The sequence below is a fragment of the Lycium barbarum genome, chromosome 8 (assembly GCF_019175385.1).
Source record: "Lycium barbarum isolate Lr01 chromosome 8, ASM1917538v2, whole genome shotgun sequence".
Classification (NCBI taxonomy): Eukaryota; Viridiplantae; Streptophyta; class Magnoliopsida; order Solanales; family Solanaceae; genus Lycium; species Lycium barbarum.
In genome coordinates, this window is record NC_083344.1 from 124389306 (window position 1) to 124401504 (window position 12199).

The window sequence follows — 12199 nt, forward strand, 5'->3', positions numbered from 1 at the left end:
TTACATACACATAGATACACTATAATCTAAAGTGTTAGGCCCGTGCTCCCGTCTAGTATAATATAAAGTTAGGCAAAGACAAGGTGATGTGACATCTCTCTTTGGCCAAGGATTCTATTTATCTTTTTTTTCATTTTTTTTTTGACAATTTTCTCTATTTTTCTATTGTACAAGAATAAATAGGGTAATTACTACTCCTCCATTCATTTCTATTCTTTAATGTAAAATTTAAATGTCTTTAAATTTAATTTACTACTCCACTCATTCCTATTCTTTATTGTAAAGATGTAAAGATATTAGAGAAGAGTTGCGTTGTAATAGACATGTTATACGAAGAGTCGTAACTTCATTAAGTAAGAGAATGCAATGATATATTGAAGTTTTATTACTGGTAATCAATGTCCATAACGTGATAGTGGAGGATTAATATATACTATTAGGTTCATTCTCATCTTTAATCACAACAGAAGTTTCATATAATTCCGTCTCTTCCCCATCCCTCCTTTTTCAGTTTTCACCAATATATACCAGTGGAGTAAATGCCCATTTTGCCCAGCATTTTTTTATTACGAAGACATGATTAATTGCTTCGATCAAGATAACCTTTCGATCAAGATAACCTTCATATAGTTACATGTCAACAATGAGTAAAATGGTCGATCTTTAGTTCATAATGGTATGTCGTTAATTTCTTCCTTATCTTTTGTTGTATCTACCTGTGTTCTTTTCAGCGTTTCTTATTTCTTGTGTACTTAATTCCTCTTCACAAAATTCTCATCTGTAATCACATGAGAACAAGAAGGCATACACAAAAGCAGGCTGATCAGTTGGATTACAAAGAGACAAAATTAGAGACAGTTTCAGACGCCCTACCTCGTTCGGATTTGGTTGAGTACTCCTCAATTCCTCTTTTGTCTTCTTTAATCTTTCTATTTTTTTTCTCTTTGAGTGAGTTTTTGTGAGTTCTTTTTCAACTTCATAGGGATGAAGGTAGCAGCTTTTGATGCTAATTAGTAAAGCTGTTGTACGTGATGAAGGTTATTTTTATATTCCTTTCACTTTCTTTTCTCTTCTTTCCTCACTTTTCGTTTCTTTTAGCCTAGGATCTTTCGGAAACAACCTCTCTATATATCCCACAAAGGCAGAAGTATACTTCTACATCCTACCCTCGCATACCTCACTTGTGCGATCACACTGGGTATGTTTTTGTTGTCGCAAGAAATGAAGAATCAACGAATATTTTAGGTTTATCCAAGTAATTCTATTATACGTGTGTTTGGTGTTGTCGAATGATGATCAACTCTCTTTGCTCCCAGACACTACAATAGAAATTATTTTGTTACCATATATTAGAATTGTTCAGAAAGATTGAAGATTAGAGGCGGAACTAGAATTTCATCTTTACAAGTTATATTATCGATATTACAAAATATTATCAATCCAAATAGAGTTTTGAACCACATGTGAAGTATTTAGGCTATGATGGTCCCCACATAAATAAATTAAGTTTTTCATTTTATATTAACATTACCAAGTTGAAGTTATTTGCTAGCAAAACATGTTGCATTATATATCTTTTTGTTTATTTTTTCTAATTTGGAGTTTATCATTGCTTTTACAGAAACCTCTAGGCGAATGGGATCATCAATGATAATTGGCAAAAATATTTATGCTTCGTAGGTACTTTTTTTGGAGTGCTTAATCAAGGTTTTTTTTTTCTTCAATAAAATACTAATCAAGCAGTCGAAAAAGTTCAACTAAAACTAAAAGAAAATTAAGAAAATTATAATAGTGGTATTAATGAGTCCCATATAGAAATTGTAATAAGAAATTGAATTATCGAATTCTATTACTCACTAACGCAATTTGCCTATGAAAGTTCACTTTTAAAATTGAAGAAACAAATAAGCGTGGGAATTGAAAATTGGATGTCAAAAGAGCAATTTATATATTAAAAAATAGTGATTGTATTTTACAAAAGGTAAATAATATTGTTTTGAAATTGTCTTTCACGATGAATTTTATTCATTTCGAAGAGTTGAAGTGACACTTCTTAGACAAAAAAAATATATATTTTTTTTTTTCTTATTAAAGCCTGTCTTAATTGAGTAATGATATACTGACATTTTTATGATATTTAATTTTATTTATGAGGAGCTTTTAATTAGGAACTGAAAGGAACGTCTCACTTATTTTTGTCTCTATGCAATAGTCCAAATGCAATTACTTAAAAAATTATAATTTAAAATAACTAATACTCCAATCTTCTATGATCATTATTTAAACAATATGGGAACTGGAGAGTTGAGATGACGTATATAAGCCTCATAATTCTCCATGTACAATTACTTAAAATGTTATTGTACAAAATAATAAAATCAGTAATCCTATTCATTATTAAATTTCAAAAGTCTCCAAATATAATTAATAATAAGTATTATTTTTTACAAAAACTTATAATATTGTTTTTGAACAACATATATAATTACTAATAATTTTTTTCTCTATCCCAAAATTCCTAATACAACTAACTTATGCTAACAATATTTACTTTTATTATATAACACTAGTATTACTAGTTGGTTTATATATAATCTAATTGGTTTTTATCTGCCATATGAAACTCGTCTTTAAGTAATTGCACAAACGGATAAGAAGATAATATATTCCGTGAAATGTCGAAAAAGCGCATTTTCAATCAATCATTATCATTAGCGTCCCCTCAATTTTTTAATTATCCCACTTTTGTCACTTTCTCTTGTTCTACTTCAATTCAAATTTGACATTTTCTCTATTTATTTATATTTCTCCCCCCACATTATCTCAAGATTGAACGCCAGAAAATCCTACTCCGTCCTTGACAAAAGTATAATAAAAAGAGTATATATAATTAACCACTTATATTTGGATTGAAAGTATAACGGGGTATATTTAACTCAGTATCAAAGTATAAGTAAAGGAGTATACTTGAAAGGGGTATATTTAGATCGAAGTATAACAAGTGACATATTTAAATCAGTGCCAAAATATAAATAAAGAAGTATATGAGGATCGAAATTATAATACAAGAGGTATATTTAGACCAAAAGTAAAACAAGAGGTATATTTAAATTATTGTCAAAGTATAAGTGAAGGGTTATATTTGGACCGTAATCATACCAAAAGGGAATATTTGAACTAAATTATTACGACGGGTAGGGGTGTCAAATTTGGCTCAAAAGGTGATGATCCGCCCAAACTTTTATGAGTTGGGCTCAAGATAATTTTATATTGGGCTGATTTCAGCCCAACCCAATATAACCCATTTTAAAGTGATCTCCAATTTAGCCCAATTCTAGCCCATTTTTAAGATTAACTTAAATTTGAGTTTATTGCTTGAGATTTAGTTTATTTGTTTAATATATACACTTTTCTTGTATCATGTATCTTATAAGTTTGTGGTGTGTTCAATATGAAGGGAAATATTTTTCACGAAAAATGTTTTTCTCGAAAAATATTTACCACGAAAATTGTTTTCTTAAAAAATATTTTCCACGAAAAATCAGTAAAAATAATTTTCAGGAAAATATTTTTCGCAAAAAATGTATTTCTAGAAAATAGACCCTTCAAAAAAACTGGGTCAAGTTGGACGGGTCATTACCCAACCCATTTTTAGTCCATTTCAGCCCAATCCAATTTAGCCCAACCATTTATTACCTCAGCCCATTTTTATTGGGCCAATTTCAACCCAACCTGCCCATTTGACACCCCCAACGACGAGTATATGTAAATCAATTCCAAAGTATAAGGAAATGACATATTTAGGACCGAAAGTATAATAAAAGACATATATTTAGACAATGGTTATATTTAAAGCATTGCCAAAATATAAGTAAAGTATATATTTGGACGTAAAGTATAATAAAATGAGTATAGTTAGACCGAAAATATATTTAATTCATTTTTAATTGTATATAGATATAATATTTGACCCCTTTCCAATTTTTAATTATCTCCACTTTCATCACTCTCTCTCTCTCTCTTCTTCTTCTTCTTCTACTTCAAATTTGCAATCCATATCCATTTATTTCCTCTATTTATATTTCTCTCCCTCACATTATCTCAAACTGATCGCCGGAAAATTCCCCACCGTCCGATCAACTCCCCCGTAAATCCGGCGGTCATGGATCTCCGCTTCTACACACTAACTGAATTTCAAATCAGGTACTTGTAGAAGAACAAAAAGGTCCATACATTAACCTCTTTAATCTTCTCGATCTTCATTTTTAGTCCAAAAGTTTCTGTTTTGGCGGATTTTTACTGAGTGTTTTCTTGTTGTTGATACAGCTAGGGTTTTAATGTTGAATAAAATCATAAAGAGAGGGCACAAAAAAGTGCCTAAATCATCATCAGAGGTATCTGATTTCACTCACGCGCTCGGTCACGCGCCGCCGCAAGGAAGTAGAAATTCCGGCAATGTTTCAACATCCGATGTTGTCGTTAACCATGCTTCCAGGGGCAATTTGGTAAATAACTCGATCCAAACAAACCCTACGGTGATGACGTCATCAGTGCCTTCTGGAAACATCGAGAACCTTCCAATGTTTCGTGATGTTCCGATTTCGGAACGTCAAGTGTTGTTTTTTAAGAAAGTAAACATTTGTTGTTTTCAGTTTGATTTCAATGATACAATGAAAATGGTAAGAGAAAAAGAGATTAAAAGACAATCACTTGTTGAGCTTGTTGATTATGTTCAATCTGGTGCTGGTAAAATAAGTGAAAGTAATCAAGAAGAAATGGTAAAAATGATATCTTTGAATATATTTCGATGTTTACCACCAGCGTCTCACGAGAATACAGGGTCGGAAAATGTGGAACATGAAGAAGACGAGCCTTGTCTCGAGCCATCGTGGCCTCATTTACAGCTCGTTTATGAATTGTTGTTAAGGTATGTTGTTTCATCGGATACTGATACGAAAGTAGCTAAACGGTTTATTGATCATTCGTTCGTGTTGAAGTTATTGGATTTGTTTGATTCTGAGGACCCGAGGGAAAGAGAGTATTTGAAAACGATACTTCATAGGGTATATGGGAAGTTTATGGTGCATAGACCGTTTATAAGGAAGGCGATTAATAACATCTTTTATAGGTTTATATATGAGACTGAGAGGCATAGTGGGATAGGTGAGTTGTTGGAGATTCTAGGGAGTATTATAAATGGTTTCGCGTTACCTATGAAAGAGGAACATAAGTTGTTTCTTGTTCGGGCACTCATACCACTGCACAAGCCGAAACCGGTTGCAATGTATCATCAGCAGTTATCCTACTGTGTTGTTCAGTTTGTTGAAAAGGATTACAAGTTGGCTGATACGGTTATAAGGGGTTTGTTGAAGTACTGGCCTGTTACTAATTGCCAAAAAGAAGTCCTTTTTCTTCAGGAGCTTGAAGAAGTGTTGGAGACTACACAGGCGGCAGAATTTCAGCGTTGCATGGTTCCTCTTTTTAGACAGATTGCTCGTTGCCTTAACAGCCCACACTTCCAGGTTAAGGAAAATTTATAGTGTTTATTTGTTATATTCTCTACCTCCATCTTTTGTTTATTAATTTACTATGCATTAGTAACTCTCTATGTCAGTTTTTATTTTTCTTTTCATTGCCTCATTCGATTTAAATTGTCGATTAGATTTCCATTTAGTTTGAATTGTGGATAGAATAGAAAATTGATATGACGTGTTCTTTGTTGTTTGGTTGGTTAGATCCTATAAAGTTTTCTTTTATTAACCTTTTTTTGTTTGTTTCCGGAGAAGCGTTCTCTAATGATGGTGTGCACGTGTATAACTGTGTTAATAACAAAAACAAACAAAAACATACCCTGTTTAATCCCCACAAGTGGGGTCTGGGAAGGGTAGGATATGCGTAGACTTACCCCTTCTTTGTGGGGTAGAAAGGCATAACTGTGTTAATGAGTGAAGAATGTAGTATTGGTGCTTAGACGTGAACAATTGGCATTTCTCCAATGGGCCAGTGTATTATTTATCCAGTTTAAGCATATTTCCTTCTGATTTGTCAGATGCAGTTAACTAATCTATGTATTGGGTGTTTCTTTGAAGTCACGTTATGCAGGCCTGAGTGGATCATAAAAAACTCCTTTGGATTTTATGATGTGCTTTATGACCTTTTCGCTGATTCTCGTATCTCCCACGTGTAAAAGATGCATTCTTTTGTTATCATTAGCTTCCTATTTATGATTCTAACCCATACGCTAGCGTTCCATTCTCATTTTTGCCATGCACTAAAGGACAATGGACTTATCAAGTTGATTTAGGTTCTTATCAAATTTATTTGTTAACAGTTGCACTTGGCTATCTCCGTTCAATCTGTCTCTATCATAAATATCTTTCCTTTTCGATAAGTACTACTTTTGTCATAACTATTCAAATATAGATTTCTTTGTCCACTATTTCTGTTGCAAGTCAGTCTATGTTGCTCACCTTAAGTGGGAATTGCGCTTGGCTTCGTATAATCCCTTTGCTAAAACTGTCTTTTACTATCCTATTTAGAACTGTCACATGAACATTAGGTGTAGGTTTCTCTACTTTTTTGAGTATACGGCTTGTATACAGGTTTTCCCCTATTGTTAATAAAATACCTTACCTTACCAAAAAAAAAAAAAATGCGGAGAAAATGTAGTCTTATCAGCCCATCATTATTGCCTCTTCTATGGAATGAGTGTTGTCATATCCTTGGCGTCAATGCTGTCCTGGTACATATGAAACAATTGCTAATGGATGTACTAGACGCAAAATTTAACTCTCTTTAAAATTATCAGACTTTTTAAGGAGTATGTCACAAATGCTTTATAAAAAATCTGTATCGTGATATAGTCTCACACTTGAATGACATCGGAGGTCCAATTAATGTCCGTTAGTCTGTCATCTACTTTATTTGTCAAGATAGAGGCTACCTTCTTTCAGAGGTCCCATCACCTAGCCGATTATCTTGGCCTTGTAACCAAACCTGTATTTTCCTTCTTTTAATAATATGTCTAGCCAGCTCAACAACTTTACTTTCCTTTTTGGGTTGTTAATATCCTAAAAGAGGGATTTCTTCACTACTCTGCGCATACTCGATCAATTGCTTACGATCAAAATGTTAATGTGATGCTTTGATGGAACTAGCAAGTTTCATAAAAGAAAAACTTTATATGTCTGTACATACTCCATTTAACTGAAGCAAAAGTTGGTGGTCAATGTATTAGTTTTTTTTCGAGCCGAGGGTCTATCGGAAGTAGCCTCTCTACCCCACAAAGTTAGGGGTAAGGTTTGTGTACATCTTACCCTCCCCAGACCCTACTCTGTGGGATTACACCGGGTATGTTGTTGTTGTAATGTATTAGTCTCAATTGAGGGAAACTGAAAACATATTAAGAGGTGGAACTACTCATTTCAGTTAGCAGAGCTTTAGGTCTATGCTATCACTGATTGGCTAGTAAGAACTTGTCTATCAAACAAGAAGAAATGTGCACAATTTGATCTTTGTTTTCTTGGTGCATAACCTTCCTCTACTCTTGATATATCCCACATGAGCTTCACTGGGCTTTCTTTTGTGTTGCTTGCTTTCGAAATATATGTTACTAGCCTCTTCACTTTATCTTCTGCAGTTGTGTCATCAAATAGTGCTAAAAAATAGTGGAGTCAGATAAATTTAATTCAAAAGAATAGTTTTTATGCATGAGAGAATTTTTGCGAAACTGCAAATTTTTATGTGACCAGTGTCGACTTGATTTTTTTTTCTTTTTCGGATCAAGTATAGTGACTACTTAATTCTAAATGACCAATCACAAAAGTTGAAGCTCTAGCTAAGAAGAAGAGGTGGTCGAGGAGAAGCACACTTTATTAGAGCATCTTTCCAGAAATGTGTTGTTAATGAGAGGCAACAGATTACAAGTTTATTTTCTTTATTTCTGCCGTAGACAAAAGCTGGTATTTAAACGGAGAAGGGTATAGGGGCGGGCCCATTGTCCATCGGGTTTCGAACTGTGCGCCATTGGCCTTCGGGGATTCTCGGTTTTCGACAAACAAAATTGCTATCATTTTATTTCTAATGATGAAAATATTAGTTGTCTGATGCAGACTGACTTGCCAGTTTTCTTCTAGGGAAAAGGGTCAAAAATGCCCCTCAACTTTGGGAAAAAGGCTAAAAATATCCTCCGTTACAACTTTGGATAAAAAATACCCCTCCCGTCATTAAAGTTTTTAAATATACCCCTATCTTAACGGAAATCCCCAAATCCCCCAAAATAACCTGATTTCATTTTTAAACCCGCTCCATTTAAACCTGACCCATCTACATAAAAACCGCATATGCAAGCAACTTGTTCCCGAGTCCTACATTTGGAGCCACTAGGCACAAGAGCGAGTAACCCATATGGGTTTTTTATTTAGTTGGGTCGGGTTTAAATGGAGCGGGTTTAAAAATGAAATCGGGTTATTTTGGGGATTTCCGTTAAGATAGGGGTATATTTGAAAACTTTAATGACGGGAGGGGTATTTTTGACCCAAATTTGTAATGGAGGATATTTTTAACCATTTTCCCAAAGTAGAGGGGTATTTTTGACCCTTTTCTTTCTTCTATTTACAATGAATCGGAGGATGTTGTCAGAAAGTAATAGACAGAGGGCTCATAGGAGGAATAACCTGCACCTCGAGGGAGGAGAGTAGCTAAATCAATGCCTAACATATTTAGGGGATTCTTGGGGAGTTTTAGAAAGTCGACGGGTATAGGAAGAAATAGAGAAACTAATTCTATTATCTTTTCCTTTCTTGATTGTGCATTACAAAATACCCTTGACTGTGCGCTGACTGGTCACTGTTGATCATCTTACTAATTAATTTTCTCTCCTCCAACCACATCCAAAATGCCGACGTTCCATCACCTTCACTTCCCATAATGATAATCTTATGTGCTTGTGAAGTCAGGTTTATAACTAAGGTGCACAAAAAAGATTGGGACCTAAAGTTGTAGAACAAAAACTTTCAACCCCGCAGAGTGGCCTGTCTATTGATGCAAAACCCCTATGATAGGTGTGAAAGGCTGGTTTGTTGTAGGAGTCAGAGAAGATTAGGGGACATTCTTTAGCATAAGGAGGTCAATAGAGCAAAGATTCTTCCTTTTTCCCCTGCTTTTGTTCTTTCTACTGTTAAACCCAACAAGTATCCAAGCTTTCCAAGATCCTTGGTAAAAGAGTGTTTACTAAGATTCTGGTTCAGGTCAATTTCTATCCTATCACTACCTGAATATCATCAACCTACATGAAGGATGATGATGCATGCTTGCTTAAAAGGACCAGAAGTTGGAGTGAAATTGTCTACCTGTATTTTGATGAAGGAAATTGTCTACCTATATTGTGATTTCAGTATTTTCTCAGCTCACTGTTTCTCGGAAATAGCCTCCCTACTTCACAAGGTAGACGTAAGGTCTACGTGCACTCTACCCTCCCCACCCCAGACCCCTCTTGTGGGATTACTCTGGGTCTTTTGTTGTTGTTGTTGTACTGTTTCAGAGTTTCCTTTGATTAAGCGAATGAATCGAAGGGCTCTAGTGCTTGGTTTCTTCTATGTTGCTTAGGAGGTGAAATTGTAAAAATTCCTTTTCCTGTTCTGAAGATTTTGCTCTTTTCTTTTCTGCTTTGTGGTGAGAAGGTACAAGAAAATCTGTTAAAAGCATAAAGTGAACTTGGATATGGATATCTTCTACTTTACTATCCATTTTATGGGTAGCACTTTCTTGCTAGTTACTATTGTTGCATGAGTAGTTGATTTCAAATTATACGCTTGATATTTTTATAAGTGCTTTTTTTTTCTTTTTAAAATTTTCTTGGTTCCTTAAAGTACTTAAACTACAAAGGAACAAAACAAGAATTGGAGATGGGAAGGTTATGAAAGGTTTCCTTGTTGTAGTTACTCTTTTGGCCTCTTCAGTTCTAGAACTTCTTCATCTTTTTTTTTTTTTGGTTGGATGACCGAGAAATTTGTCTGGAGCTGATCCTTTGGGGCAACCGCAGCCTCCGAAACTCAGGGATGATGGGTCCATCCCTCTACCCTTTTCCACTTAAATACCAGAGTTAGTTCGCTTGGCGCGGGGCTCGAACCTGTGACCTAAGATACAAGTCCCTCAGGCCTCAACCTTTGTCAATTGAACTAACCCCTGGGGCTCTTCAATTTTAGAATTCTTACCAAATCAAGCTTTAGAATCTTGTCCGCGTGCCCAAGAAAGATAGCTGGGTTAGAGTGGATTCTGAATTCCTTTTATTGATTATGTAAGTATAAGATATGGTCATGTGGATACTTTTGGACTGACATTTCTTCTTTGTTGGATAAGTGATACTTCTCTTGTGATTTCAGTTGAACTTCTCAGTCAACCTCTTTTTTCCTCTATTTGGAGTTTCATTCTATGCGTGTGCTTGCTTTTTTATGAAACAGGTCTTTTTTTCTTTCTTATTTTGAAGTTTCTTTCTATGCGTGTCTGCTTCTTTTTTAATGAAACAGGTTTAGTTGTGTTACTCCAGAGGGGATGGTTGTGGAACTCTTGGTTATGTCCATTTGTCTCATTCTTTTGTTCTTTTCCTAGAAGATCAATTGCAACGTCTATTTCTGATCAGACCGACTATCTGTCTTAGCACATTCACATTCATGTATAGTCTCTCAGTGAATTCCAGAAAATGTTGCTGTATAAAATATGGGCATTGGAAATGTCATTTGCCTGTGGGGTAAAAGCCATTTCGTCTTTATGAAGCTGATTGGTCTTTTTGTTTGTTCTCCTTTTTTCATCTGTATATTGGCAACAGCTTTCTTTTAAGAAATGTTCTAGTAATCCTTTTAAAAAAGATATCTAGTAGTAAGTTACACTTGATATTAATTTTATAGTGAAATCGTGTGAATAATTCTTAGGATTATGAAGTGGCAATGTTTTATATCTTTGCGGTATCTCTGAAGCAAATTTATATTTCAGGTCGCAGAACGAGCACTATTTCTATGGAACAATGAGCACATAGTGGGACTGATCGCCCAGAACCGCAATGTCATTTTGCCAATCATTTTTGATGCTCTGCAAAAGAACATAGATAATCATTGGAATCCAGCTATCCATGGGCTGACCGTAAATGTTCGCAAATTGTTCATGGACATGGATGCTGATTTGTTCGATGAGTGCCAAGGACAGTATTCTGAGAAAGCAGCTCGAGCCACTGAACTGGAAGAGCAGCGAGAATTAAGATGGCAGAGATTAACAGCTGCTGCAACAAAAGGATGCTAAAGGACACAGTTCACTGCGATTATCCATTAAGGTTGGATTGGACCCCAAATCCAGAACTGGATGTGTGGTCATGATCATTTGTTATAATGGTATTCATTTTTCTCTTAGTTTTTGTTCGTCGGTTTCAGTGTGCTGAATCGTTGAAGATGACTGGCAATGCAGCAGCGTGTAATTCATATATGTATTTGATAACTGCTTTGTCGCGTGCTGCAGCTGAAGAATGGTTTGCTTAAGTATCTCGTGTAATTTGTTATGTAATTTTATCCTCTAGAGAGAAATTTTTATTCTTCGGTGATCTCTGAAGGCAACAATTTGTGATGTTTACTGGTTATTTACAGTTGCACATAGCTAGTCGGTAGGAAATGGCGTTGAAAAGAGTACTTATTTAGTATTTGTTCACAGTGATCACATCTGGACACCTCCATGATAGTGTATTAGCTGCAATTTGGCTAATGGCGAAGAACTCACTGTTGAATTTATCAGTCCTTGTATCAGCATTCATAACTCACAATCATTATCCATTCCACTCTTACCTAATGTTAAAGCGTAGTGAACTGTTTTATTTCTTTCCCAAAATCGTCTAGCAAAATCTTCACTAGTTTAGGCTTTTAACTTGAGCTCCCCAATCTTTAATCTTATTCACTTGCCAAACCGCTTATGAATCAACTAATTATATTCTAGTTCTCTTAGCTTGTTTGGCACTAAAGATTCCCACAAAATCATCAAAGTGTGTATTTGAAAAAATGAACTAAGTTCAGGGGGGCCATATGTATTATTCTCTTCTCTCTCTCTCTTTTTTTCGACTTTTCATTTATTGTTTTTGGTAGGAAAGATAGAACTTATATTAAATTACATAAGGAGTACATGGGAGCCATTTGTTGCTAATGACGGAGCACAAAGAGTTAGT

At 34.9% G+C, this 12199-nt stretch overlaps 1 protein-coding gene across 2 annotated transcripts; it reads left to right on the forward strand.

Moving 5' to 3' along the window:
• Positions 1-3981: 3981 nt before the first annotated feature.
• LOC132607130 (serine/threonine protein phosphatase 2A 57 kDa regulatory subunit B' beta isoform-like) lies at positions 3982-11587 on the forward strand. 2 transcript variants are annotated; one of them, XM_060320963.1, is made up of 3 exons: positions 3982-4225; positions 4327-5522; positions 10990-11587. In XM_060320963.1, exons 2-3 carry the CDS (start codon positions 4338-4340, stop codon positions 11290-11292), a joined length of 1488 nt encoding a protein of 495 aa, XP_060176946.1. In that variant the 5' UTR covers positions 3982-4225; positions 4327-4337; the 3' UTR covers positions 11293-11587. The 2 variants fall into 2 exon arrangements, with proteins under 2 accessions (XP_060176946.1, XP_060176947.1); XM_060320964.1 differs by having other exon boundaries at positions 3982-4203.
• The last annotated feature ends 612 nt before the right edge of the window (positions 11588-12199 follow it).